At 39.9% G+C, this 22,983-nt stretch overlaps 1 protein-coding gene across 1 annotated transcript in view; it reads left to right on the plus strand.

Moving 5' to 3' along the window:
* LOC150085573 (DDB1- and CUL4-associated factor 10 homolog) overlaps positions 1 to 22,983 on the plus strand; it is a 209,703-nt gene that overhangs the window by 174,298 nt on the left and 12,422 nt on the right. Inside the window, exon 7 of the mRNA XM_090373353.1 lies at positions 8,616 to 8,825. Coding sequence (XP_090229479.1) covers positions 8,616 to 8,825 — 210 coding nt within the window. The remainder of the gene's footprint in view (positions 1 to 8,615; positions 8,826 to 22,983) is intronic.

Raw genomic sequence — 22,983 nt, forward strand, 5'->3', positions numbered from 1 at the left:
GGGAATGGGGCCCCCTCTCGCCCCACCGTAGTTTCGGCTCTGGATACTCAATAATTGCATACAGGATTTCATTTGTAAAATAAATGATCATCTCAACAAAGGGCTCGCAAATTTTCAAAAAAAAATAAGAATGGGCTCTTGCGAGCCCACTATAGCTCACCACTGGTTATACGGCCTCCTTCTCTCCAGCAAAATCTGGATGGGGTCCTCTACTGGTTTTCGGGTGTTTTGTGCCTAGTGGTCGCTCTGCTTCTCTGCCTTTGTTCCTTTCTTCTCGCCTTTGTCTCTTGCTGCTCTGCTGATCTTCTGACTAGTTCGTCTACGAAGAGCCAACTCCCATCTTCTTCTTTTGGGCCACCGTCTACCCTTATATGCCTTGCGCTTCGGTGCTACTTTCCCCCTTCAAATTTTTCCTTTGTTGGCTACACAAAAAAAGGATTCTTCACTTCCTCCCAATGGCAGTGGAGAAAGTCGTAAATGTGAAAGAGGACTGTTCTTTTAGTTACTTAAGCCTGCATCATGGCCCGGTGTGCGCGTGGTTTCACTATGAACATAAACCTTCTTTTGCTTATTGTCAGCGTGGGACCGAAGTTCTCGCCCCTTTCTCTGACGGAAGCCAATATGGCGGCCTTAGTGACCGGACACGTTTTATCACGCTCCTGATTTTTAATGGAATTTAGTAGTTTAAAATGTGCATATAGTTCAAAAAAGTGTTCAAGCTGAAAGAACTTAATCGGAGAATTCCATAGGTGAGACTATTTTTATATTCTACTGGGAATTTAGTAAACTACCAGCGTTTTTATCTGTGTCCTTTGTTGCCAGACCTACAGTGGTCACCATGTGGCTGGCGGCAAGGCCATAGAGAGGCACTGATATAAAGCAGTGGCCATGTCGGTAGTTTGCACTTGACTGGGGAGGTTCCCAAACTGTGTTAAAACTGAGCAGGAAATTTGCTCCACCAAACTGTGCTGATAACTGCTGTATGTTATATTGTGTGTATTAACTGCTGTATGTGTATATTAAACCAGAAGCAATGAATTCAGTGAACCCCCCTTGCCATAAACTTTGCCTGGCTAACTGTGAACTCCTTACCTATGCATCCCACGGAATTACTAATGACACAGTCACCTCCGGTGCCCCAGGAACCCCTATGGGAAGTGAACCTGCTCTTCTGGGAGCATTTTCACACTAGGCCGTTCCCCCCCCCCCCCCAGTGACCGAGGGAGATAGCACAAAACTTCAATAACCACCTGTGTGCCTCCAAATTCAATCACAGATTTGTGGAGGACATCGTCCGACAGCATTTTCAGTGCCCTACCAGATCATCCCAATATACGCGCGATAAACCGAACTGTCCCGGTTATCCGGAATTCACTAAATGGAAGGGAAAACAGAAAAAATTATGAAATCCTTGATGCAGTCACAAAGTGACCACCTCGACATTATTGACGAGACAGAAGATATGGAGGACACCCGATCAGAGGCCTCTCAAGCCAAGCGAAAAAATTACAAGCGAGTGACCTGCTCCCAGACCGAGTCTAGAGAGCGGCCCGACCCCACAGCATCTCAAAGGGAAACATACAATGATGACAAACAACAGGAACCACCCCTGAACCACACTCTTCCAGAGGACTCCGTCTATGAGAAAACATTCATTTTAAAAACGGCCCTTGAAAATATATTCAAAGAGAACCCTAACAGGATCTCCTCCGGACTGAGATCTCAAATTGTGACAATATTTCACAAAATGGAGACATTTCTCCATGATACATACTTAGAAAGTGAGAGAATAGCTACACGGCTACAAACCTATATGGAAAGTGGGGCAAACAAAATGCCACAGCACGCCCCCACATATGCCCAAGCGCTGAGGAATATACCAAACGAGACAGAAAAAACAAAGTGGAAATCCAACAAAAGAAAGCATTATTGAAAACCCCGAACATCGTCATACTGAGACCCTCCAGTGAACAAATAAAGCAAAAAGTCATAAACAATCTCAAAGAGGACTTCGAAAACACTAGGATAAAGTCTATCCGGAAAACAAGAAGTCTTGGTATCGTAATTGAGACGGAAAGCAAGGAGGAAGCCGAGTGTATAATAACAAACCCCAAGCTAAATGCCCTGGGACTCATGGCAGAGACCCCAAAAAAGAAAGACCCATCAATAGTTATTTTCAATGTGGACCAAAATCTACAACCACAAAAACTCACGGAAGAAATATATAGAAGAAGCCTAAAAAGCCACCTACTGAATCAAGAAGGGGCGGCACTGCTGACCCCAAAATACAGAACCCAGTCCAAAACAAATGGAGGATATAACTGGACAGTTGAGCTGACTCCGCCCACCTGGCAGGTCCTAAAAAACCAAAGCAGGATTTTTGTCGAGTGGAGCTGCCTCCGTTTTAGAGAGCATGTGGCCATACCGACGTGCTTTAGATGTTGCAAATATGGCCACACCACTCACACCTGTGCCCAAAAGGAACCAACCTGCGGCCACTGCTCAGAGAGGGGACATGATTTTAAGAACTGCCCCAACAAAACTAAGGAACCCATCTGCACCAATTGCAAAAGCCTCAGAATGGATCACAACCACTCCATCCGAGACTCAAACTGTCCCACCTACCTCAAGGTAAAAGGCACCTACCAACAAAGAATCGATTATGGGAATATAACATAAAAAATACAATTGCGGCATACTAAAGGTACACCAACTAAACGCCCACCGAGCTCGGGCGGTTGTTGAGCAGGTACGACTCCAAGCAGATGAGGATAATGCCGACATTATCATAGTCCTAGAACCGTATACCAATCAAAAACAAGTAAGGTGATACCCGCTCAATTATAAAATTGTTCAAAGCAACGAAGACATCCCCTGGGCAGCAGTACTAGTAAGAAATCCAGAGATAACGGTTACAAAGATACCACAACTTTGCATGCCTTAGGCAGCCTGTGCCCATATAATATGCTCCATAGGCAGCTACTACATAATAGCCCTCTACTGTAGGCCTGGAGTAGAAATCGACTTTGCCACAACATATCTACAGTCAGTACAGACAACCCTGGCAGGGCATAAAACCTTGATTGGAGCGGATGTTAACTGCCAATCACCTGTCTGGCACAGTGCCACACCGGACCGCAGGGGAACCTCAAACGGACGGAAACTAGAAGACTTCCTAGCAAATTCGATATTTACAGTCATAAACTAGCCGTTCTGCCTCCCAACTTATTGTAATTGCTATGGGAAGAAACGATCGACATAACTTTAACGTCCAGAAATATAGATACAAACATAACCCACTGGACTGTACAAAACGTGTGGACTACGTCTGACCATCGAACCATCACTTACAGCATACAAAGGAATCAGGCTAGAACAGTCGCCACAAAATACATGTCAAACAGATTCGCAATCGGGAAAGCAAATTGGGACGCCTACTGCAATTTCTTATCCACCCAAGGGAAACAGTTCATGGAGGACTTGGACAGATGGGAGACTGAAGGCGAAAGGATAGACCCCAGCCAGTTCGCACAAGATATGACTTGCATAATCACCAATGCAGAGGAAGCGTCCATGAAAAGGAAAACTCCAATGACGGGAGCCATGCCATAGTGGACACCGGAGCTGCAAAGAATGAGAAGACAAGTACGGGATAAAAGAAAGCAGTATCAAAGGGCACAAAGAACATGGCCCCGGGCGGAAGTCGTGGAACTGAGACAACAATATAGACAGATCCGAAACTTTTATACAGAAACTATTGAGAAAAACAAGAAAACATCCTGGGAACGACTTGTCCAAGTAACGGGAAATACTGAACCCTGGGGAGTGGTGTGTAAAATCGCCACAAACAAACTCCCCAGAGGCGAAGTGATGACCGCAACAAAGATGGCACAAGGAACACTCACATGACAACATGACAGGACTCAATAAATAACATACTCAGCAATCTAATCCAAGATCCACCAGGCATACTAACAGAGGACCAGAAAGCCATCTGCCAAGCAAACGAAGCATATGAGACCCAACAACTAGAGTCCCCTTTCACAGCCAATGAACTACAAGAAGCGGTATCACAAACCAGGAACAAAAAGTGCCCTGGCCCCGATCTCATCGAGCCGGAAATGGTCAAGAAAGCAGCGGAGGTTATGCCGGACCTCCTGCTCCAACTGTACAACACCTGTATCAAAGAGGGCAAGTTCCCCACCAGCTGGAGGACAGCCAATCTGAAACTGATCCTCAAAAATCGAAACAGACACCAGGAAAATCCCAATTCATATAGACCCATAGCCTTATTGTCCACACTCAGCAAGCTTTACGAAAGATTATTACATAAAAGGATCCACAACCACTATAATGAGGCAAACCTGAATTCACCCAAGCAATACGGCTTCAAATCGGGATCTTCAACCACAGATGCCATCCAAGGCCTAATCACCAAAGTGATGCAGTGTACCAAGAAATATTTCCTGGTCATAGCCATCGACTTTGCCGGGGCGTTCGACATTCTTTGCAGGCTCAGGGCAGCGAGAACACCAAGCAATTTGTACAGGAGCATCAAAACTTATCTCTCGGATAGAAACGTCCAAGTAATAACGCCCTACAAGAAGTTGACCTGGCCGGTCCGCAGGGGCTGCCCTCAGGGATCTGTCCTGGGGCCGCTCCTGTGGAACATAGTATTTGACACAAGGCCTAATCACCAAAGCGATGCAGTGTACCAAGAAATATTTCCTGGTCATAGCTGTCGACTTTGCCGGGGCGTTCGACACCCTCTGGTGGCCAAGCATCCTTTGCAGGCTCAGGGCAGCGAGAACACCAAGCAATTTGTACAGGGCAATCAAAACTTATCTCTCGGACAGAAACGTCCAAGTAATAACACCCTACAAGAAGTTGACCTGGCCAGTCCGCAGGGGCTGCTCTCAGGGATCTGTCCTGGGGCCGCTCCTGTGGAACATAGTATTTGACAAGTTCCTCACCATGGACCTGGGGGAGGTGGAGGCCCAGGCCTTCGCAGATGACCTCGTCCTGGCGGTCGCGGCAAATTCCAGACAGAACCTTGAAACGCTTGCAAACCAAGCCCTTGAAACGTTGCAGGACTGGGCAAAACTACACACTTAACAATCTCGCCAATGAAGACGGACTCAGTACTACTAAGAGGGAGGTTAAACCTTAGAAGACCACCACAAATCAAGCTGACAAGACAAACAATCAAACTGTCAACACAAATTAAATATCTGGGACTGATCATCGATCAGAACTTATCATTTAAACCACACCTAATCTATCTAAAAGAGAAACTGCGGAAATACACAGCACTCGTTGCCAGAGTTACACGCAGGGACTGGGGGCTAAACAGGAGAACCCTGTCCCTGTATTACAAAGCCATCTTCATCCCGATAATAACATATGGATCTCCCATATGGTACAAGAAAGCAGGAACAGCAGTGAATAAAAGGATACTGGACACGATCCAACGCAACATATTATTAACAAGAACAAGAGCATGTAACACGGTTAGTACGAATGCCCTACAGGTCCTTGCGGAGCTCCTACCCTTGGATTTAGAGGTAACCCGCTGCGGACTTATCTACCAGCCAAAGGAACCCAAACCACCTACAACGGTCTTACCATTGACATCACCAATAACAGGAAAAACGAGAAACAAAAAATAGTTGCCCACCTCATACAAATTTGGCAGAGAAGATGGACAGACATGGAAAAAGGAGCAATAACAAAAAAATTTATTCCCCAAGTAACCAAGATGTATCCCAAGGCTCCCGCATGGCTGTACCCAGCCCTAAACACTACTTTTCTACTCACCAGCCACGGACCTTTCAAGGCCAAATTAAATGCCTTGTGCATAATCGAAGAATCACACTGTCTCTCCGGCGAACTAGAAACATGGCATCACGTTATGCATCAGTGTGAAATATATGAAGACATCAGATGTCAAATGATCACGAGAATTAAATACATTCCTAACACCCAGGAACACCATTTCCTGGGTACACCAGAAGAATTTGCAGCCTTCAGTTGCTTTGCCCAGGACGTTTTCTCCAGAAGAAAACTACAAATAGCCATCCACCAAGGCCAACTGGAGTAATGAAGCTAAATATGGACACCAAGGAATATGAAAACTAAGGACAGGGATATCAACCAATGATTGATCACCATTGGAATATGCCACCCAAAGTTGAGAACGGAACGCCACCTGTTTAAGATAACAGAACCCACCTGATAGGGGAAGAAAAAAAAAAAAAGCTATCACACAATCAAAGAAGGATGCTGATCAAAGAAAGAGGAACACAAGGATGGGGCTTCCCCATGAGTGACAATGAAGAGAAACAGACGTGAGACAAAGGCCATATTGGAGACCTGAAGAGGGCACTCTAGCCCCTTCACCTATAATTCCTAACTCCCCGGGAAGAGGGGACGGCCACATGGTCTCCCCTTCTCGCCATCCCCTGTTTCCTCTCTGGTGGGGCATGGGCATTTCCCACTGAAACTGGGACCGCCTTCTCTATTGGCTCCATACTTCTGCCTTTCCCCCTAGTCTTCTGCCTCCCCCCTCTATCTTCACGCTAGCGAAAGTCCCACACATCAAAATTAATACATCAAAACCGCCATATGCTCAGCATTCGGCCTAAAAAATTAAAGCGATAATACCCCCACGTCAACGCAAATGATATTTTTATTATTTGTGTTGACGTGGGGGTATTATCACTTTTTATTTTCTTGATGACCATTGGAATATGCCACCCAAAGTTTTTTTTTTTTTTTTTTTTGGTCCTAGCCGCCAAAATCTCAGGAAACTAAGCTGCAGGACCTGCCAGAGTAAGCTAAGTCTACTGAGTTCTTGGCCTGCCTCCACGGGATGTAAGTGGGGCAACGTTGGATCCCAACAGGGGTCCAGCGGCTAAATGGCCAGAAGAACAACGGTACACGACATTACACGATCCAAGATCCACACACTTTTAAATCTCTGGCATTTACAGTGTACTGTAATACACCACAACATAAACTATGTGGAGATGGGGGGAACCCCTGGTGCCGCTTGACCCTAAAAACGCTTACACTTACTTTGCCCCTTTCTCCCACATTACTATCCCCCATTAAGAGCGAAAGCAAGCTTGTGGTAGTTATGGGAACTCTTGCCTTCTCATTGGCTTTCCCTTGCTTAATTATTGCGGGTTCTAATCGAAAACTGTTTTCGACAATTTAGCCCCAATATCCTGAGTATCGGTTTTATTCATCGAATAGAGAATTAGATTTACCCAATCGTTGTGAGGTGAGAATTTATCAGCCTCACACCTCCAGTAAGCAAAGTGGTGGTATTGCACTGGTTGATGATGTTATCTACCACCTAGTATTGCCTGGTAACACAGAGGGGCAGCATTCCTCTGTGTGGTGTGGGCACCACACCTCGACCCCTGCTTATGTTGGTTTGCACATGGGGTGTTATACCCAGGATTACTAACAGTCCCACCATCGTGAAGGTACAAGGGGATTTGGCTGTCACAGACCATTTGGACTTCGCCGAAATTGGGTCCACTTGACTTGAGTGTCACCCAAATATCTGTTCCATCAGCATTTTAGACTCCCAGGTAGGCAAGCACAGCTTGTTTAACATATCTGAGAGAATGTGTGCGACATTCTCTCAGATATGCTGACATTCTCTCAGACATAGTGTTCTGGCAAGCATATGATTATCTTCTCTGTTTTTTTATATGAAAGGTATTATTTTATACACATATTGTAATATTTCCTGAACAGAGTATGTGTTCAGGAAATATTACATCAAAGCTCTAATGAAATTGAGTCAGAAAGGAGGCCAGAAAAGACTTGGCCTCCTTTCTGACTCAATTTTGCTGCTGCAACATTACAGTGCAAGAGTACAGACAGCCCACTTTTTGAGGAAACTCTGTTTACATAGTTCCCTCAACAGTTGGGTTCCCCACCCTTCCTATTGTTCAGATCAATAAATTAGCTCCTTGACTTTTTTCTAAGCTTATGGCTGAACTGGAAGGCAGCCATTTTCCATCAGAATTGAATTCTCTGAATAATTTAAGTGTATTGAACTAGATAGATCGTTGAAAAAGGAATAACCATCAAACTCAAAACAATGTTTTAATCATTTTTAATTTAAATTATTTTTTTTTGTTGTTGCTTTTTTTTATCACTTGACATGAGCACTCTTGTTTGTATTGTGTATAAATATTGCAGTGTAATAAATGCTAATAAATTCATGCTCCTTGATTGGTAGGTGAATGAAAAAATAAGGTGAAACCTTCTCTCCCCCCATATAATCCAGGCACATTGTTTATTTTTTATCCTGCAGTTAGCATCCAGTATTTTGTGAGATGAAAGACTGATTAAATGTATAAGCTGATTAAATGCCTAAGTGTAGCATAAAATAAAATACTAATAAAATATAATTTTCAGTTTTAACAACAAAATCCTAAACAATCTGGTAAGCAAAAAATGGAGCAGTGACCACTGTAAAGTTAATATGAGCCTTTTAAGAATTGTCAGTTATTTCAATTTCTTTCACAAGCATATGAAATACCAAACATGTTGCTTTATTATTATTGTTGTTTTCTTTTTCTTTTTTTTTTTAGCCCAACATGTACCGCTTAATGCAGATTGGTAATACTCCATTTCCAATTGGCTATTCTTTTAATCATTTGTTCAAATCCCAACGGAATCGTGTTGAACTTATATCAGATTTTCCACAAGGAAATGAGACAGAAGTAATATCTTCTCTTCAGATTCATCCTTATGCATGGTGTGCCCTATCGAGAAATACTAGCAGCGATGAAAATTCTGAGGTAATTTTGCATAATATTTAATTTATTTTTTATTCACTTTGTTTTATATATTATCATTAAATTGATGATATAATTACATGGGAATTTCAATTTTAAATTAATAGTAAGCAGTAAAAATAACTGCTTTTATTTGTTACAAGTTAACATAATTTTTTAACTAAACTTTGTGTATGTGTGTTGTCTATGTCTCTGCAAAAATTGGTTATGGTTTATGATTTATTTCACATATGAAATTAAAAGTGGATGTTACTTGAATAAATATGTTATATGTAAAAGAAATTATTTTAAAAGACACATTCACTGCTTTTTAAAAATTGCAACTAAATTTAATTTATTTAGTATTAATCAGTCCAAATGATGCAAGGAAACTTCAGCATCTGGCTTTAAAAAAGAAACAAAAAAAAAAAAAAAAAAAAAAAACAAATTGATCATAGTTTGTCCATCGCTAAAAAGTAATTATCAACCTTAACTTTGTCGGGCTCTCCACCTCAGCTACTTTAGGAGGCAACTTATTCCAATAAATGATGTTTCCTCCCAAGTATTAGTACAAGTCCTAATAGCTGTTTAATATAAATAACAGACATGGTAAATGTGGTTTATTTATATAATTCAGAATTTTACAAATATGCTTTTGGTGGTAAGTACAAGTTCAGTTTAAAAAAAAAAAAAAAAATTCTGTGATGAACCCATAGCGCTAAACTTCATTTAATCAACAGTGTTACCTGGCTATTACAGAACAATTTTTTAAGTAATCACAGTGCTTTTCTTAAGTGTCAAATTCTTTATAAAGGTGATTATGATTTTAAAATTCATAAAAAAAAGTTTTGGCTTTATTCACTGAAAATACCAAATGGGTTTAAATCATACACAGCTTAACATTTTAAAATACACAAATTTAGACAGAGATTCATCTTATCTCAGCTCATTAATGAACCTTGAAACACAACGTTGAAAATCTAGTGTGTGTGTGTGTCATCTTTACCCATTTTTAGTATTTCACACACACACACACACACACACTGTCCAGAGCAATTTTGCATCTAATGCACCACACCTAGTCTTTTAATATGCACTCAGTTGCTAAGAATAGCAATTCTATTTCTAAACTTAATAGCTGTAATAATAAAAGATGCCTCACATGTCCCTATCCACAACATTATACTGATAATCCTACTGCACCTCTCTTTTGTAAATTGCACAATGCCATTTACCTTATCACCTGTAGGACTAGGACTTGCAACATTAAATATTAGCATTAGTAGAGGCATACGATTCAACAAAGCAAGCTTATGCAGCATCAGTCAAAAAAAAAAAAAAAAAAACACCCTTCCATCCATTCGTTCCAAATTTATTGATGGAACAGACTTCCAAAAGATGGAAGTCTGTTCCACCAATCAACTACCCGCTGGCTAAAGGAAAATTTCCGCACATCTGTTCTACAACTGTCTTTCCTCAATTTGAATCTATGCCCCCTCAGGTTCTTAATCTGAGCAAGAGAAAGAATCCCATCAGCATTCAGCCTGCTCAACCCATTCAAGGCCTTGTACACCTCAATCAGATCACCTCGCATGTTCCTAGTCTCATCTCATTGACAAGACTCCATGACGTGCCCTGGCAGCTCGTCTGCACTGCTTAGCTAACTTCATATCTGAGTGCACAATTACCCCCATGTCTTTTTCACTTTCCACTTCCCTAAGTATAGTACCACACAGTTAGTACATTTCTCTTGGGTTATTGCTACCCATATGCAGTACTTTGCATTTGTCAATGTTAAATAAACTTCAGTTGCCACTTCTCAGCCCATTTGCCCAACTTATCTAGATCCAGTTGGAGTAGCATGCTGTCTTTACTGTTGTTAACAACCCTGTCAACCTTTGTATCATCTGCAAACTTGGACATTAAGCCTTATATACCTTTGTCAATATCATTGATGAATACACAAAACAACAATGGGCTCAGCACCGAATCCTGGGGAACTACACTAATAACATTCGTCCACAAAGAGCAGTGCCCATTGATTACCACTCTGTCTTCTCCCACTCAACCATCCCTTTATCCATTGTAGCAACTTACCCTTAATGCCATACCACTCCAATTTGTACAACAGTCTTCCATGTGCAACAGTATCAAAAACTTTCCTGAAATCCAAGTATATAATATCAAAATTTATTTTTTGCATCCAATTCCTTTGTGACCACATCACAGTATCCAATCAAATTGGTCAGACAAGAACTCTCTTTAACAAACCTATGCTGTGTCTTAACTATTACTGCAGTCTTGTCTAGATGATTTTGCAATGCTTCTTTAACCAGTGACTCCCTTATTGTCCCCAGAACAACAGTTAAACTAACAGGTCTATAGTTACTTGTGTCACCTGTTGTTGAACCCCCTTTGTGAATTGGTGACACATTTGCACACCTCCAGTCCATGGGGACTTCCTCTGAGTCCAAGGAAGCTCTCATAATTATGGCTAAGTGTTTGCTTACTTCCTTTGCTGCCTCCTTTAATATAACTGGATAGATCCCATCCACCCCAGGTGCCTTCCTTATGTTTAACTTCATCAATTTCTCTTCCACTTTGCTCTCAGTTATTACAAAATCACTTAAAGTTTTATAAACTTCCGGCATTTCCTTCCTTGAATAACTCCTTGTGTGAATGTAGATGCAAAATACTCATTCAGTTTATCAGCTACCTGAGCATGATCATCAATAGTACCCATCTATGTTAAGTGGTCCAATCTGATTCATCCCTTTCCTTCTCGAGTTCAAATTAGTAAAGAACTCTTTGCTGTTTTTCTTTGCATCCTGTGCCAAATATTTCTCATAATCTAACAAATAATTAGGCGTATAACCAGTAAAATAAAATATCTTTAATCTATAAGTATCAAATAGATACTTGTAGCTTTCGAGACTGAACATGCCTCTTTGTCAATAGAAATGGAAACTCTAGAGATAAAATTATTCTAATGGACACAGTTGTGCGAGCAGTGAGGCATGTGAGGGCACGAGGTAGGCCAATCAATCATTAAACTGGTGTTCATTGTTGCTGCATGGATATGTGTAGTTTTTCTCCAGCGCTTATCTAGACTTAAAATTTGACTCTAAGATGGGTTGTAGTCTCATGCCTTTGCAGCTGTTCATGGCTCTCGAATTACCCAATATATTGAGTGACTCTAACCAGAGGCAGTGGCGAAAGTGTTGGGAGTGGTCAATTACTTCGTAGTCATGCTTGGGATTGAGGTCGTGGTGGGTGGGCCAGAAGTGTTCTGCGATTGCAGACTGGTCAGTGTCAGCAAAGTGAATTGCTCTGTTGTGTTCTGCATGGCGGTCTTGAAGATGTCTCAAGGTCTCTCCTATGTAGCAGCTGTCAGTCTTTGCAGGCTATGCGGTATATTACACTGCTGCATAAGAGAGGGGTGACTGGGGTCTTTACATTGGAAACTAGAGAACATAAGTTTCTACCAGGCAGCTGCACGCATTTTACTCTGTGTTCTTGGAGGATTTTTGAGATCTGGCCCGACATGCCTGGATAGTTGGGAATGTAGATGATAGGTACATTGCCCTGAGTTGATGGCAGTCTCGGGTAGACTGTGAGCTCCTGTGCTTGTAATAAGCACTTGTCTAATATGTGGGTTGGGTAGCCACAATTGATCAAGTCTGTCCTCACTCTAGAAATCTCGTTGTGCCTAGCTTCATCTGTGCTGTTATTGTTGTTTGTTTGTTTGTTATTTGGTTTTTAAGAGCATTAGCAACTAAGGCCATATTGCTCCGGGATATGCGGTGGTCATTCCCTGACCTTTCCGCATCCTCCGTATTTGGTGGTGACGGGCTCGAACCCCGGTCTAATCAAGAAGCGTGTGCTGCGCACTGCTGCTCCTTCCCACCTGGCTACGGAGGCGCCCTCATCTGTGCTGGAATGGCTCCAAGCCCTGGAGAATAGAGTGCAGGCTGTGCTGTTGAGATGACTAAGAGCATGGCCGGATCTGTAGTTTGTTGACTGACTGCACCACATTGGCTTACGGTATACTGAGGTTTCACAATGTGGGCCCACGCGTTTTACTAGGACATCCAGGAATGGGAGAGATCCATCTACTTCTAACTCTAGAGTGAACTGGATGAACACAGACAGGGAACACAGAAATCCCCCATTATAAGGCATTCTGATTTACTGGCCCACTGTATTTCTCTGCACTATTGCTCATTATACTGGCACTCCTCTACTTACGTACAAACGACTCGCATACAACTCACAAATACGCACAAAAGCTGTTTCCATGTTCGGTTATAAGAAACAATTTTGAACACCCTCGTGATGTTTTTCTAAAGCAGATTTCTGGAGGTAACTACCATAAAATAATAAAAACAATTTGCTCTTTCCGGTTTATTGGGCTTTTCTGTTAGTGCAATGATATGATAGCTGGAATTCTGTGGAATTTTACATTATTATGGTGAAATGTGGTTCCTCTTCACTGAAATATTTAATTATATAAAAATCATAAATAAATTACAGAATCTTCTTCATTCCTATTTTTTTTTGAGCTTTGTAAAGTTATTACGCTGTATCTCACTTGCGCGTATCATGTAGGACCCGACATAGCCGAGTGGTCAGGAGCGAGAGTACATAGCACACGTTCCTTGAGTGGACCGGGGTTCAAGCACGTGACTACTAAATACAATAAATATTTGTATTGACGATTTATTGTAAACTCTACTGACTTGGTTGTCGTGCCGGAGTATAAACAGAAAAAAAATAAAATAAAAATTTATTTATTAGTTGCAATTTGAGCATGCCGCATTCTTTGTTATTGATTGCTTTTCTTACTGTTTTAAATTTTACAACCAAAAAAAAAGTTAGCGGACAGAAGTATCAGTTATTTAAATTATTGATTAAGCTAGTACATAAGCCTAAATTTATTTTTATTTTGCTAACCTGTGGGAAATATTCTTCCGATTTTCACGCATCATTTAATTTTGTTAATTGGAGGAAGTAAAGTGTAAATTTGTGTTCTATATCTTTAATTTTATAGCCTATGGATAATATTTTTCCTATTTTCACTTATTAGAATAGCCGTTTAATAGAATTAAAATTGAGCTTGCAAACGTGATCACAATGACCAGCGCTTACTATATATTGTATGGTGAACAGTATTTTATTTTGGAGACTCCATCTTAAAGTGATTTGATTGTATATTAAATTAAATTACGTATTGTATTTAGATTAAATTAGTTTTGAATAAATACTGTAATATATTATTATTCATTGTATGTTTTTTTTCAGCCTCATTTAATTCGGTTACAAATCGTAAAATGCTGTACATGATGAAGTTTGTCAGGGGTTATAATTTTGGTGCGTTGTACTTTACTGTTTATGTAATTTTTATCTACAAGACTGAAGTTCGACTTATGTAAAAAAATGGATTTACATACATAAAAAAAAACAAAAAAAAACGATTAAGTGCGTAAGTCGAGGAGTGCCTGTGTTCATCAGATTCATTAGGCCTATAACACACACCTACTCTCATTTTCCCTTTCCCAATGCTAATGGCATGCCAAACTGACTTAACATTGCATTGTCCACCAATGTCAGTTGGTTGCACTTCCTTAGGTTCCAAATGACGTTGGAATCTAAGGAATGACATTGGAAAATATATTGGACAAACAAGTAATAAATTATATACATATATAGTGATATATTAAAAAAAAAAAGTGAGGGAGATAGAGAGTGAAGATAACTAATAAAATATGAATATAAGAAATAAATAATTACAAAACTGGCCTCTCATCAAGTGTCATTGGCCAAGATTGCAAGCAAAATAGCTACATGTCTTCATTTCTAATAATAATTTTCACATATACTTAGCTTCAGTTAAGCCATTGATACCGTTCCACTTTAAACAGCTGCTGCACAAATTGGAATTGTGTGGCATTAGCAGCAGATTACTGCTGTCGATGACAGGATGGTTGAGTTGATTGGCCAGAGACAGAGAGCAGATATTGACTACTTTTCTTCATGGACTACTGTTACTGGGGAATTCTACCCTGGGTGGGAGTTCCTCAGGATTCAGTGCTAGGGTCAGGACTGATCTGTGATATTGGGCACCTGTGTGCAAAAAAAAACAGCTCGCCAAACCTCAATTCTTCCACAAAAATTTTGTATACATACTTCACGTTTGTGTGTAAGGAAGAAGATGAAGATTGCATTTTTACTACAAATGCATGTACACTCAGTCCTCGTATAACACGTGTTTACACTACACGAATTCGCTTATGCACGATTCGCCTTTGTGTTTACAAGAAATGGCAGTTGAACGCAGAATCACCCCAACTGAACGCGACATGATAGCAATGAAGAGAAGATTCTGAAAGTGTATTTTTTTATTTTTTTTTTTTATATCAGTGAAGGGGAAACACATTTTACCATAATAACGTAAAAACCCACACAATTCCAGCTATCGGTATTATGCAAATGCAATTAGATCGGGTTTACTACTAGTTTATAACAGATTCTACTAGCAGAAATGCAGCTGGAAATTGTTTTTATTGTTTTATGGTAGTGAGCTCCAGAAATGTGCTTTAGTAAAATGTGAGCTAGGGAGGTGTTAATGTGCCTCTGCCTTTACGGTGTTGTTTATTCAGTTGCGCAGCTTTGTTTATGCGTATCAAGCGTGCCTCCTCATTTTATAATTGTGCTTTATTCTCTAAAAATGAGTAAAATACTTAAAAGGTGTGAAAAGGAAACATCCTGGTGAAGACACTACAGATTCAGAGAGAAAAAGAAAAGCAATATGGATAGACAGAGGTGGACTGAGTCAAAAATTCTTACCGGGGAAAATTTGTAGCGGCCTCATACTAGCGTTTATGGCCAAAATCACACTTCTGGCCCCCGACCCACCGAGGTTTATCCGGTAAGGCTAATGGCCAGTCCACCTCTGTTAGAGAAAAAATATGAAATTGTGAAACACTTTGAGTGGAATGAAAGAACATGTGATATTGCACTTGCTACAGGCCTAAATGAGGCAACGCCCAGAATTAGAAAGAATGCAGAGAAAATAAAAACGACTTTCGTAGCTGGAAATGCAGTGAAATGGATTTAATAAAATCCATTAGATCAGGGGTGGCCAACGAGTCGATTGCGGATTTAATTTCGGTTGATCACGACAAATTTTAAATATAGTCATCCCTCGATTTGTGCAATGAAATTTTTGAGATGTTAGATCGCGGCACATTTTGAAGCAAAAAAGTAGATCACATCACAAATTAAGTTGGCCACTCCTGCATTAGATCAAGACACAAAGAATTGGAAGAGATGGAACCGCTCTCATCTGTTTGGATAGAAAATCAAAAAAATGTACAAGTTTGCTTACGATAGAAACAAAAGCATTAGCAATATTTTATTACGTAATAGCCGTAATAAAATACATAAGTATTTTATTGCAATTATTTATTGTGTTTGGTAATGATTTGGTTACAAATGTGTGTTCAATCTTGGGTGGTTGGCACTTAACCCTATTTTTCCCATTGGATCTGGTGCCTCCGTAGCAAGGTGGGCAGCTTGATTTGACCAGGGTTCAAGCCCATGACCACCAAATACGGAGGGTGTGGAAAGGTCAGGGAATGACCACTGTATATCCCCGGAGCAATATGCCCTTAGTTGCTAATGCTCCTAAATAAAATCCCATTGGACCTGTTATTTATATTGCACGAGGGTTTCTAGGAACACAACTATCGTGCTATACGAGGACTGATTGTACTTAAATTATTTATTAAATTACTTGAAAATGAACATCATATAGATATTAAATATACAGTTAACTCTCAATTTTCTGGGATACACAGCAAAAATAAAATCCAGAAATATCAAAAAATGTTCAGCAGTGTATCTAAAAAAAAATATGGCGATAGATAAAAAACTTAACACACAGTTTTCAAACCTTTGATTAATTTAAGTTTTTGTTCAACTAAAAGCACAACTCTTTTTCATTGCCCATCATTTTCGTGATTTCTAAACAAAAAAAAATATTTACTGTAAAAGAAATTTCAAACATATAAATAATGAAACAAAATTTATTTTTTTGCGGTGCAGTGGAACACAATAATCCATGCAACACACTAAAACAAACTAAACATTTGTTCTTTTTCTGTTTGTTTGTTTGTTTGTTTTTTTGAGCAGCAGGTGTGAAGACAGCGGGGGTTGTGGGATAATAGGTACATTCGTCTCCCAATCATGACTTATTTATGACTTGTGAAACATTTGTTTATACCTATTCTGTTTATTACTTGAATTTTATGATTTCCAGTGTTGTTTTTTTTTTTTTTTGTTTTTTTTTTACTTTGGAGTCTTGAAGCGTTCCAGTTAATTTGATCCTGGTAAATCGGGAGTCTGCTGTATTACTAATGATAAGAAAAACACCATACTACAGTAAAATTATGCAAAACTTGAACTTTTCTGTTTTTTGCAGAAGCAAACATTTTTATTATTTTACCTACATCAATTTCATCTAATGCTTTGTGTGTGCTAGACCTAGACATCTGCTGTGGATATCTGGGTCTAGTGCTCCTCTATCATGCACGGCACCTGTGTGCCATGCACACAGGGGTGAATCTAGGTTCTTGAGGGACCCAGGTATTCCTAGTAGGCCCCTTTTAGTGTTAGTATAATATGCCAATCAGTTAAATTAATATGGTCACTTCCTGAATAATATAATTTGTCAATTAAGAGGAGCTATTAGCTCCTGTCGCACTAATATTCCATTTGTTATTGTTAATAAAGATAACTATTTGGAAAGCTTTTGACACTGTTGCACATTGGAGCAGTATGGTATTAAGGGTAAGTTGCTACAATGGATAAAAGGGTAGTTGACTGGGAGAAAACAGAGATTGGTAATCAGTGGACACTGATCTTCATGAACTACTAATGTTATTAGTGGAGACCCCGGGGGTCATTATTGGGCCCAATGTTGTTTTGTATATTTATCAATGATATTGATGAAGGTATATCAGGCTTAGTGTCGAAGTTTGCAGATGTTGTTAATGACAGTAATGACAGTGTGCTACTGCAACAGGATCTAGAAAATTTGGGTAGATGGGCTGAGAAGTCGCAACTGAAGTTTAACATTGACAAATGCAAAGTACTGCATATGAGTAGAAGTAACCCAGAGGAATGTACCAACTGTGTGGTACTACACTTAGGGTGGTAGAAAATGAAAAAGACCTGGGAGGGATTGTGCAGTCAGATGTGAAGTTTTCTGAGCAATGCAGACAGGCTGCCAGGGCAGGGAAAAGGTGGTGATTATCCCTTTTTATAAGGCCAATGGTCAGGCCATGCCTTGAGTACTGCATACAGGTCTGGAGGCCTCATTTTAGGACGGTTGTAGAGTTACTTGAGCATGTACAGAGAAGGGCAACAAGATTGGTAGGAGAACAAAGGATCCTCTTACCAAGAAAGGCTTAAGTTCTGCAAATTGCAGTGCCTGGAGACCAGATACCTTTGAGGTGATCTGATTGAGGTGTATAAGGCCTTGAATGGGTTGAGCACAATGAATTCTGATGGGATTCTTCTGTTTGCTCAGATTACGAACCTGAGGGGGAATAAATTCAAATTGAGAAAAAAACAGTTGTAGAATAGATGTGGGAAAATTTGCCTTTAGCCAGCGGGTGGTTAATTGCTGGAACAAACTGACTTTCATCTGTCGTTGTGGAAGTTGATAGCTTAAATAAATTCAAGGAGTAACTAGACAAACCTTTAGAGGGAATGGCTGTGTGAAAATTTTTTTTTTTTTTTTGCTGATAATGACAGTAATGACAGTGTGCTGATACTAAATAAGCTCATACGCTTGCTTTCTTGCCTCATATGCCTCTATTACTACTACTTCTATCACTCTGTCAATACATAATATTTTAGTATAAAATATTGGTGTCAATACACCATAGATATCTCATAAAAGAAAAAATACAGTCATAGTGTAAGGCATCAATTTAATTGTATCTCATATTCTGACTACCTTCGCAATGAGTTACTATGTATTGCACTACCTTGAATAAGTAATGCTTCACTAATAGCGAAGACTATTGTTACTTATTCTCAGTGGGAACCACCACCCAGATGCCACCATTTTATAAGCTATCTGTGGTAGAAATACACCAATATTTTAAGCTCATATCATACTATGCCTTGTGCATTTATATTTTAATATAGTATTATTTCGTACACCTTTTGGCATCTCTCATATTGTGGAATTAACTTCACAACGGGGTTGGTATGATTGCAACACCAGAGTACCTGCTTACTCATTGACAATAATCCAACAAGCCTTGAAACAATGCAATCTGGGTGGTGGTGCACACTGAGAATAAGTAACAGTAGTCTTCTATTAGTGAAGCGTTACTTATTTGAGGTAGTGCAATACATGGCAACTCATTGTAAAGGGAGACACAATATGAGACAATTAAATTGATTCCTTACACTATGATTGTAGTTGTCTTTTATGAGCTATCTATGGTGTATTTACACCAATATTTTATAGTACTGGTGTAAATACACCATAGACAGTTCATAAAACAAAAACTACAATCATAGTGTAAAGCATCAATTTAATTGACTCATATTGTAATATTTTAAGAACATATTTAAGATCATTGTTCAAATGTTGTTAGACTGAAAAGTAGGAGTTTAGTTCTACCAGGGTTGTATCAGAGGAAGTGCATCCACTACCACTAACATTCTAATCTTGAAAAGCTACTTCAAGGTCGTAATTACTGTTAACCATTTATAAATTCAAATGTCAAGAGGGTCTGTATGTACTGTAATTAATAAATAAAAACCGTTTAAAAATTAATAATAACCTAACATAAAAAATCCAAGTTAGGAATTTGGACCCCCCCCCCCCTGAACTCGAGTGCCAAGAGTTCAAACCCTAATAGCCATGCCTGGACCGGCCCTTGCTAGGAATCTTATTTTCTGTATTTATTGATGAAGACATATCAGGCTTAATGTCTAATTAAGACTTAAAGGCATGAGTTTAAGGCTTTTAGCATTAGTAGAGGCATATGATGCAAGAAAGCAAGTTTATACAGCATCAGCTAAAAAAAAAAACCTTCCCATTTCACCTATCCATTCGCTCCAAATCTTTGTCTAGTTCTGCCTTGAATTTATTTAAGCTGTCCACTTCTATAACGACAGATGGAAGTTTGTTCCAGAAATCAATCGCCGGCTGGCTAAAGGCAAATTTCAGCACATATATTCTACAACTGTCTTTACTCAATTTGAATTTGTCCCCCCAGGCAATTAATCTGGGCTAGAGGAAGAATCCCATCAGCATTGAGCTTGCTCGAACCATTCAAGGCTTTATACACTCAATCAAATCACCTCGCAGGTGGTGCCTAGTCTATGGACACTGTAATTTGCATAAATTAAGCCTTTCTTTGTAAGCCCAACCCTTTGTTCCATTCACTAATCTTGTTGCTCGTTCCCGCAGATCTACATCCTTCATAAAATGAGGCCTCCAGACCTGTTACAGTACTCAAGGTGTGGCCTGACCATTGCCTCAAGGGGATAACACCTCCTTATCCCTGCTAGAAAAATTCCTGTATATCATTGACAAAACACCATGCACTACTCTTGCAGACTGTCTGCACTGCTCAAAAACTTCGTATCTGCCTGCACAGTTACCCCCAGGTCCTTTTCATTCTCTACCACCCTGAGTGTAGCACCACGCAGTTGATATGTTACTCTGGAGTTACTGCTACCCATATGCAGTATTTTACATTTGTCAATGTTAAACTTCAGTTGCCACCTCTCAAGTAGTGTACTGTCATTAGTGCTATTAACAACACTGCCAACCTTCGTATTGTCTGCAAACTTAGACATTAAGCCTGATATACCTTCATCATTTTCATTAATAAATACAGAAAATAACAATGGACCCAAGACTGAACCCTGGAGGACTACACTAATAACATTAGTCCACAAAGAACAGTGTCCACTCAGCCATCGCTTTATCAATAGCAGCAATTTGTCCCCAATGCCACACTGCTCCAATTTGTACAGCAGTCTTCCAGCTGCAACAGTATCAAAAACCTTCCTAAGATCCAAGTATATATCAAAATTATTCTTTACATCCAGCTCCTTTGTGACCATATCATAGTAACCAATCAAATTGGTCAGACAAGACTTCCCCTTAACAAACCCATGCTGTGTTTGAACTATAACTGAAGCTTTGTCTAGATGATCCTATAGTGCTTCTTTGACCAGTATCTCCATTAATTTCCCTGAGGCAGAAGTTAAACTAACAGGTCTGTAATTACTTCTTTCACCCTTGAAAGAAAACTTGCTTGTTGCCCTAATAGTAGCCAAGCATTCTGGTCTCTTGCCAAAGCTGTTTGCCACAACTTTTCCCCATCTCTGCTAAAACCAGATTGTTCTGTTGTTACTCCAGCCAAGGATAAAGCTGAACTGGTAGTATTCCATTTTTCTTCCAACTCATGTATTAATGATCCTGGTAAAACACCTCCCACCATTCCCAACACACTCCTTTCAATTCCTCCTGTGGTCTTGCATCAAAATGACAACAGAACCGTCTGGTTTTGGCAGAGGTCTCAGCAGAGATGGGCAAAAGTTGCAGCAAACAGCTTTGGCAAGAGACCAGAATGCTTGGCTACTATTAGGGCAAGAAGCAAGTTTTCTTTCAAGGGTGAAAGAAGTAATTACAGACCTGTTAGTTTAACTTCACCGGCGAGGTGATCTGATAGAGGTGTATAAAGCCTTGAATGGTTTGAGCATGCTCAATGCTGATGGGATTCTACCTCTTGCTCAGAATAATCACCCGAGAGGGCATAAATTCAAATTGAGGAAAGACAGATCTAGGATAGATGTGCAGAAATTTGCCTTTAGTCAGTGGATGGTTGGTTGAACAGACTTCCATCCCTTGTTGTGGAAGTTGATAGCCTAAATAAATTTAAAGCTCAGCTGGACAGGTGTTTTGAACGAACGGAGGGGTGAAGTGGAAGTGTTTTTTTTTTTTTATGGCTGATGCTGCATAAGCTTACTTTCTTGCGTCATATGCTTCTAATAGTGCTAATGCTAAAAGAATGTCAGAAGGATTTTGACGAATCTTGATGCTAAGAAAGCTCCAGGTCATGATGGTATTTCTTCACTTGTTCTCAAAATCTGCCCCTGAACTTACTCCTGTTCTTTGCTGCCTTTTTTCACTTTCTTATTCCAATGGTGTTTTTCCTTCTGCTTGAAAATTTTGCTCGTATCCAGCCAGTTCCTAAAAAGGGTGACAAATCCATCCCGTTGCAATTACTTCTACTCTTTCTAAAGTAATGGAGAAATCAATTAACCACCAACTCTTAAACTACATAGAAACCTTCCGTCTGATCAACGATCGCCAATATGGATTCCGTCAGTGTCGATCCACTGGTGATATTCTGGCTTGTGTTATCCATTTATGGACAAATTCAATGGAAAAGTTCGGTGAAACACAAGCAGTTGCTCTTGACATCTCAAAGGCTTTTGATTGTTTTTGGCATAAAGCTCTTCTAAAGAAGCTTCCATCTTATGGTTTGCCAAATGTTTTTTGTAATTGGCTATCCAGTTTTCTCTCTGATTGCTCACTGAGGGTGATGATAGATGGCTCTCTATCTTCTAACTTCTCCACTAATGCTGGTGTCCCCCAAGGTTCAGTTCTTTCCCCCACTCTTTTCCTCTTGTATATGTTAATGATCTTCTTCCACTGACTGGAAATCCTATCCATAGTTTTGCTGATGATAACACATTGCATTCCATTTTGAGAAACGTTGCCTTGCTCAATTAGCTTCAACTTCTCGAATATCCGCTACCAATTCCTTAAATGCCAACCTCCAGGTAATTCTCCATTGGGGCAAAGATAACTTAGTTGATTTGAATCTTTCTAAAACTCAGTCTTGTCTTATATATTGCAAAAAGGATTCTTCTGCTTTTGTGCTTATCTTTGGTGACACTCCGATTTCTAGGCAAAACGATATATCTCTTTTGGGGATTACCCTGACTTCTAATCTCTCATGGCACAAGAACATTACAAATATTGTTTCCTCTGCATCTAAAAAACCTGGTTTTCTCTTTCGCTCTCGGCGTTACTTTTCTTCCAAACAGCTGTTCACTTTGTACGAATCGCAAATCC

This window comes from Mastigoproctus giganteus, chromosome 5 (genome assembly GCF_048544385.1).
Source record: "Mastigoproctus giganteus isolate SK-2022 chromosome 5, ASM4854438v1, whole genome shotgun sequence".
In the NCBI taxonomy this organism is placed as follows: domain Eukaryota; kingdom Metazoa; phylum Arthropoda; class Arachnida; order Uropygi; family Thelyphonidae; genus Mastigoproctus; species Mastigoproctus giganteus.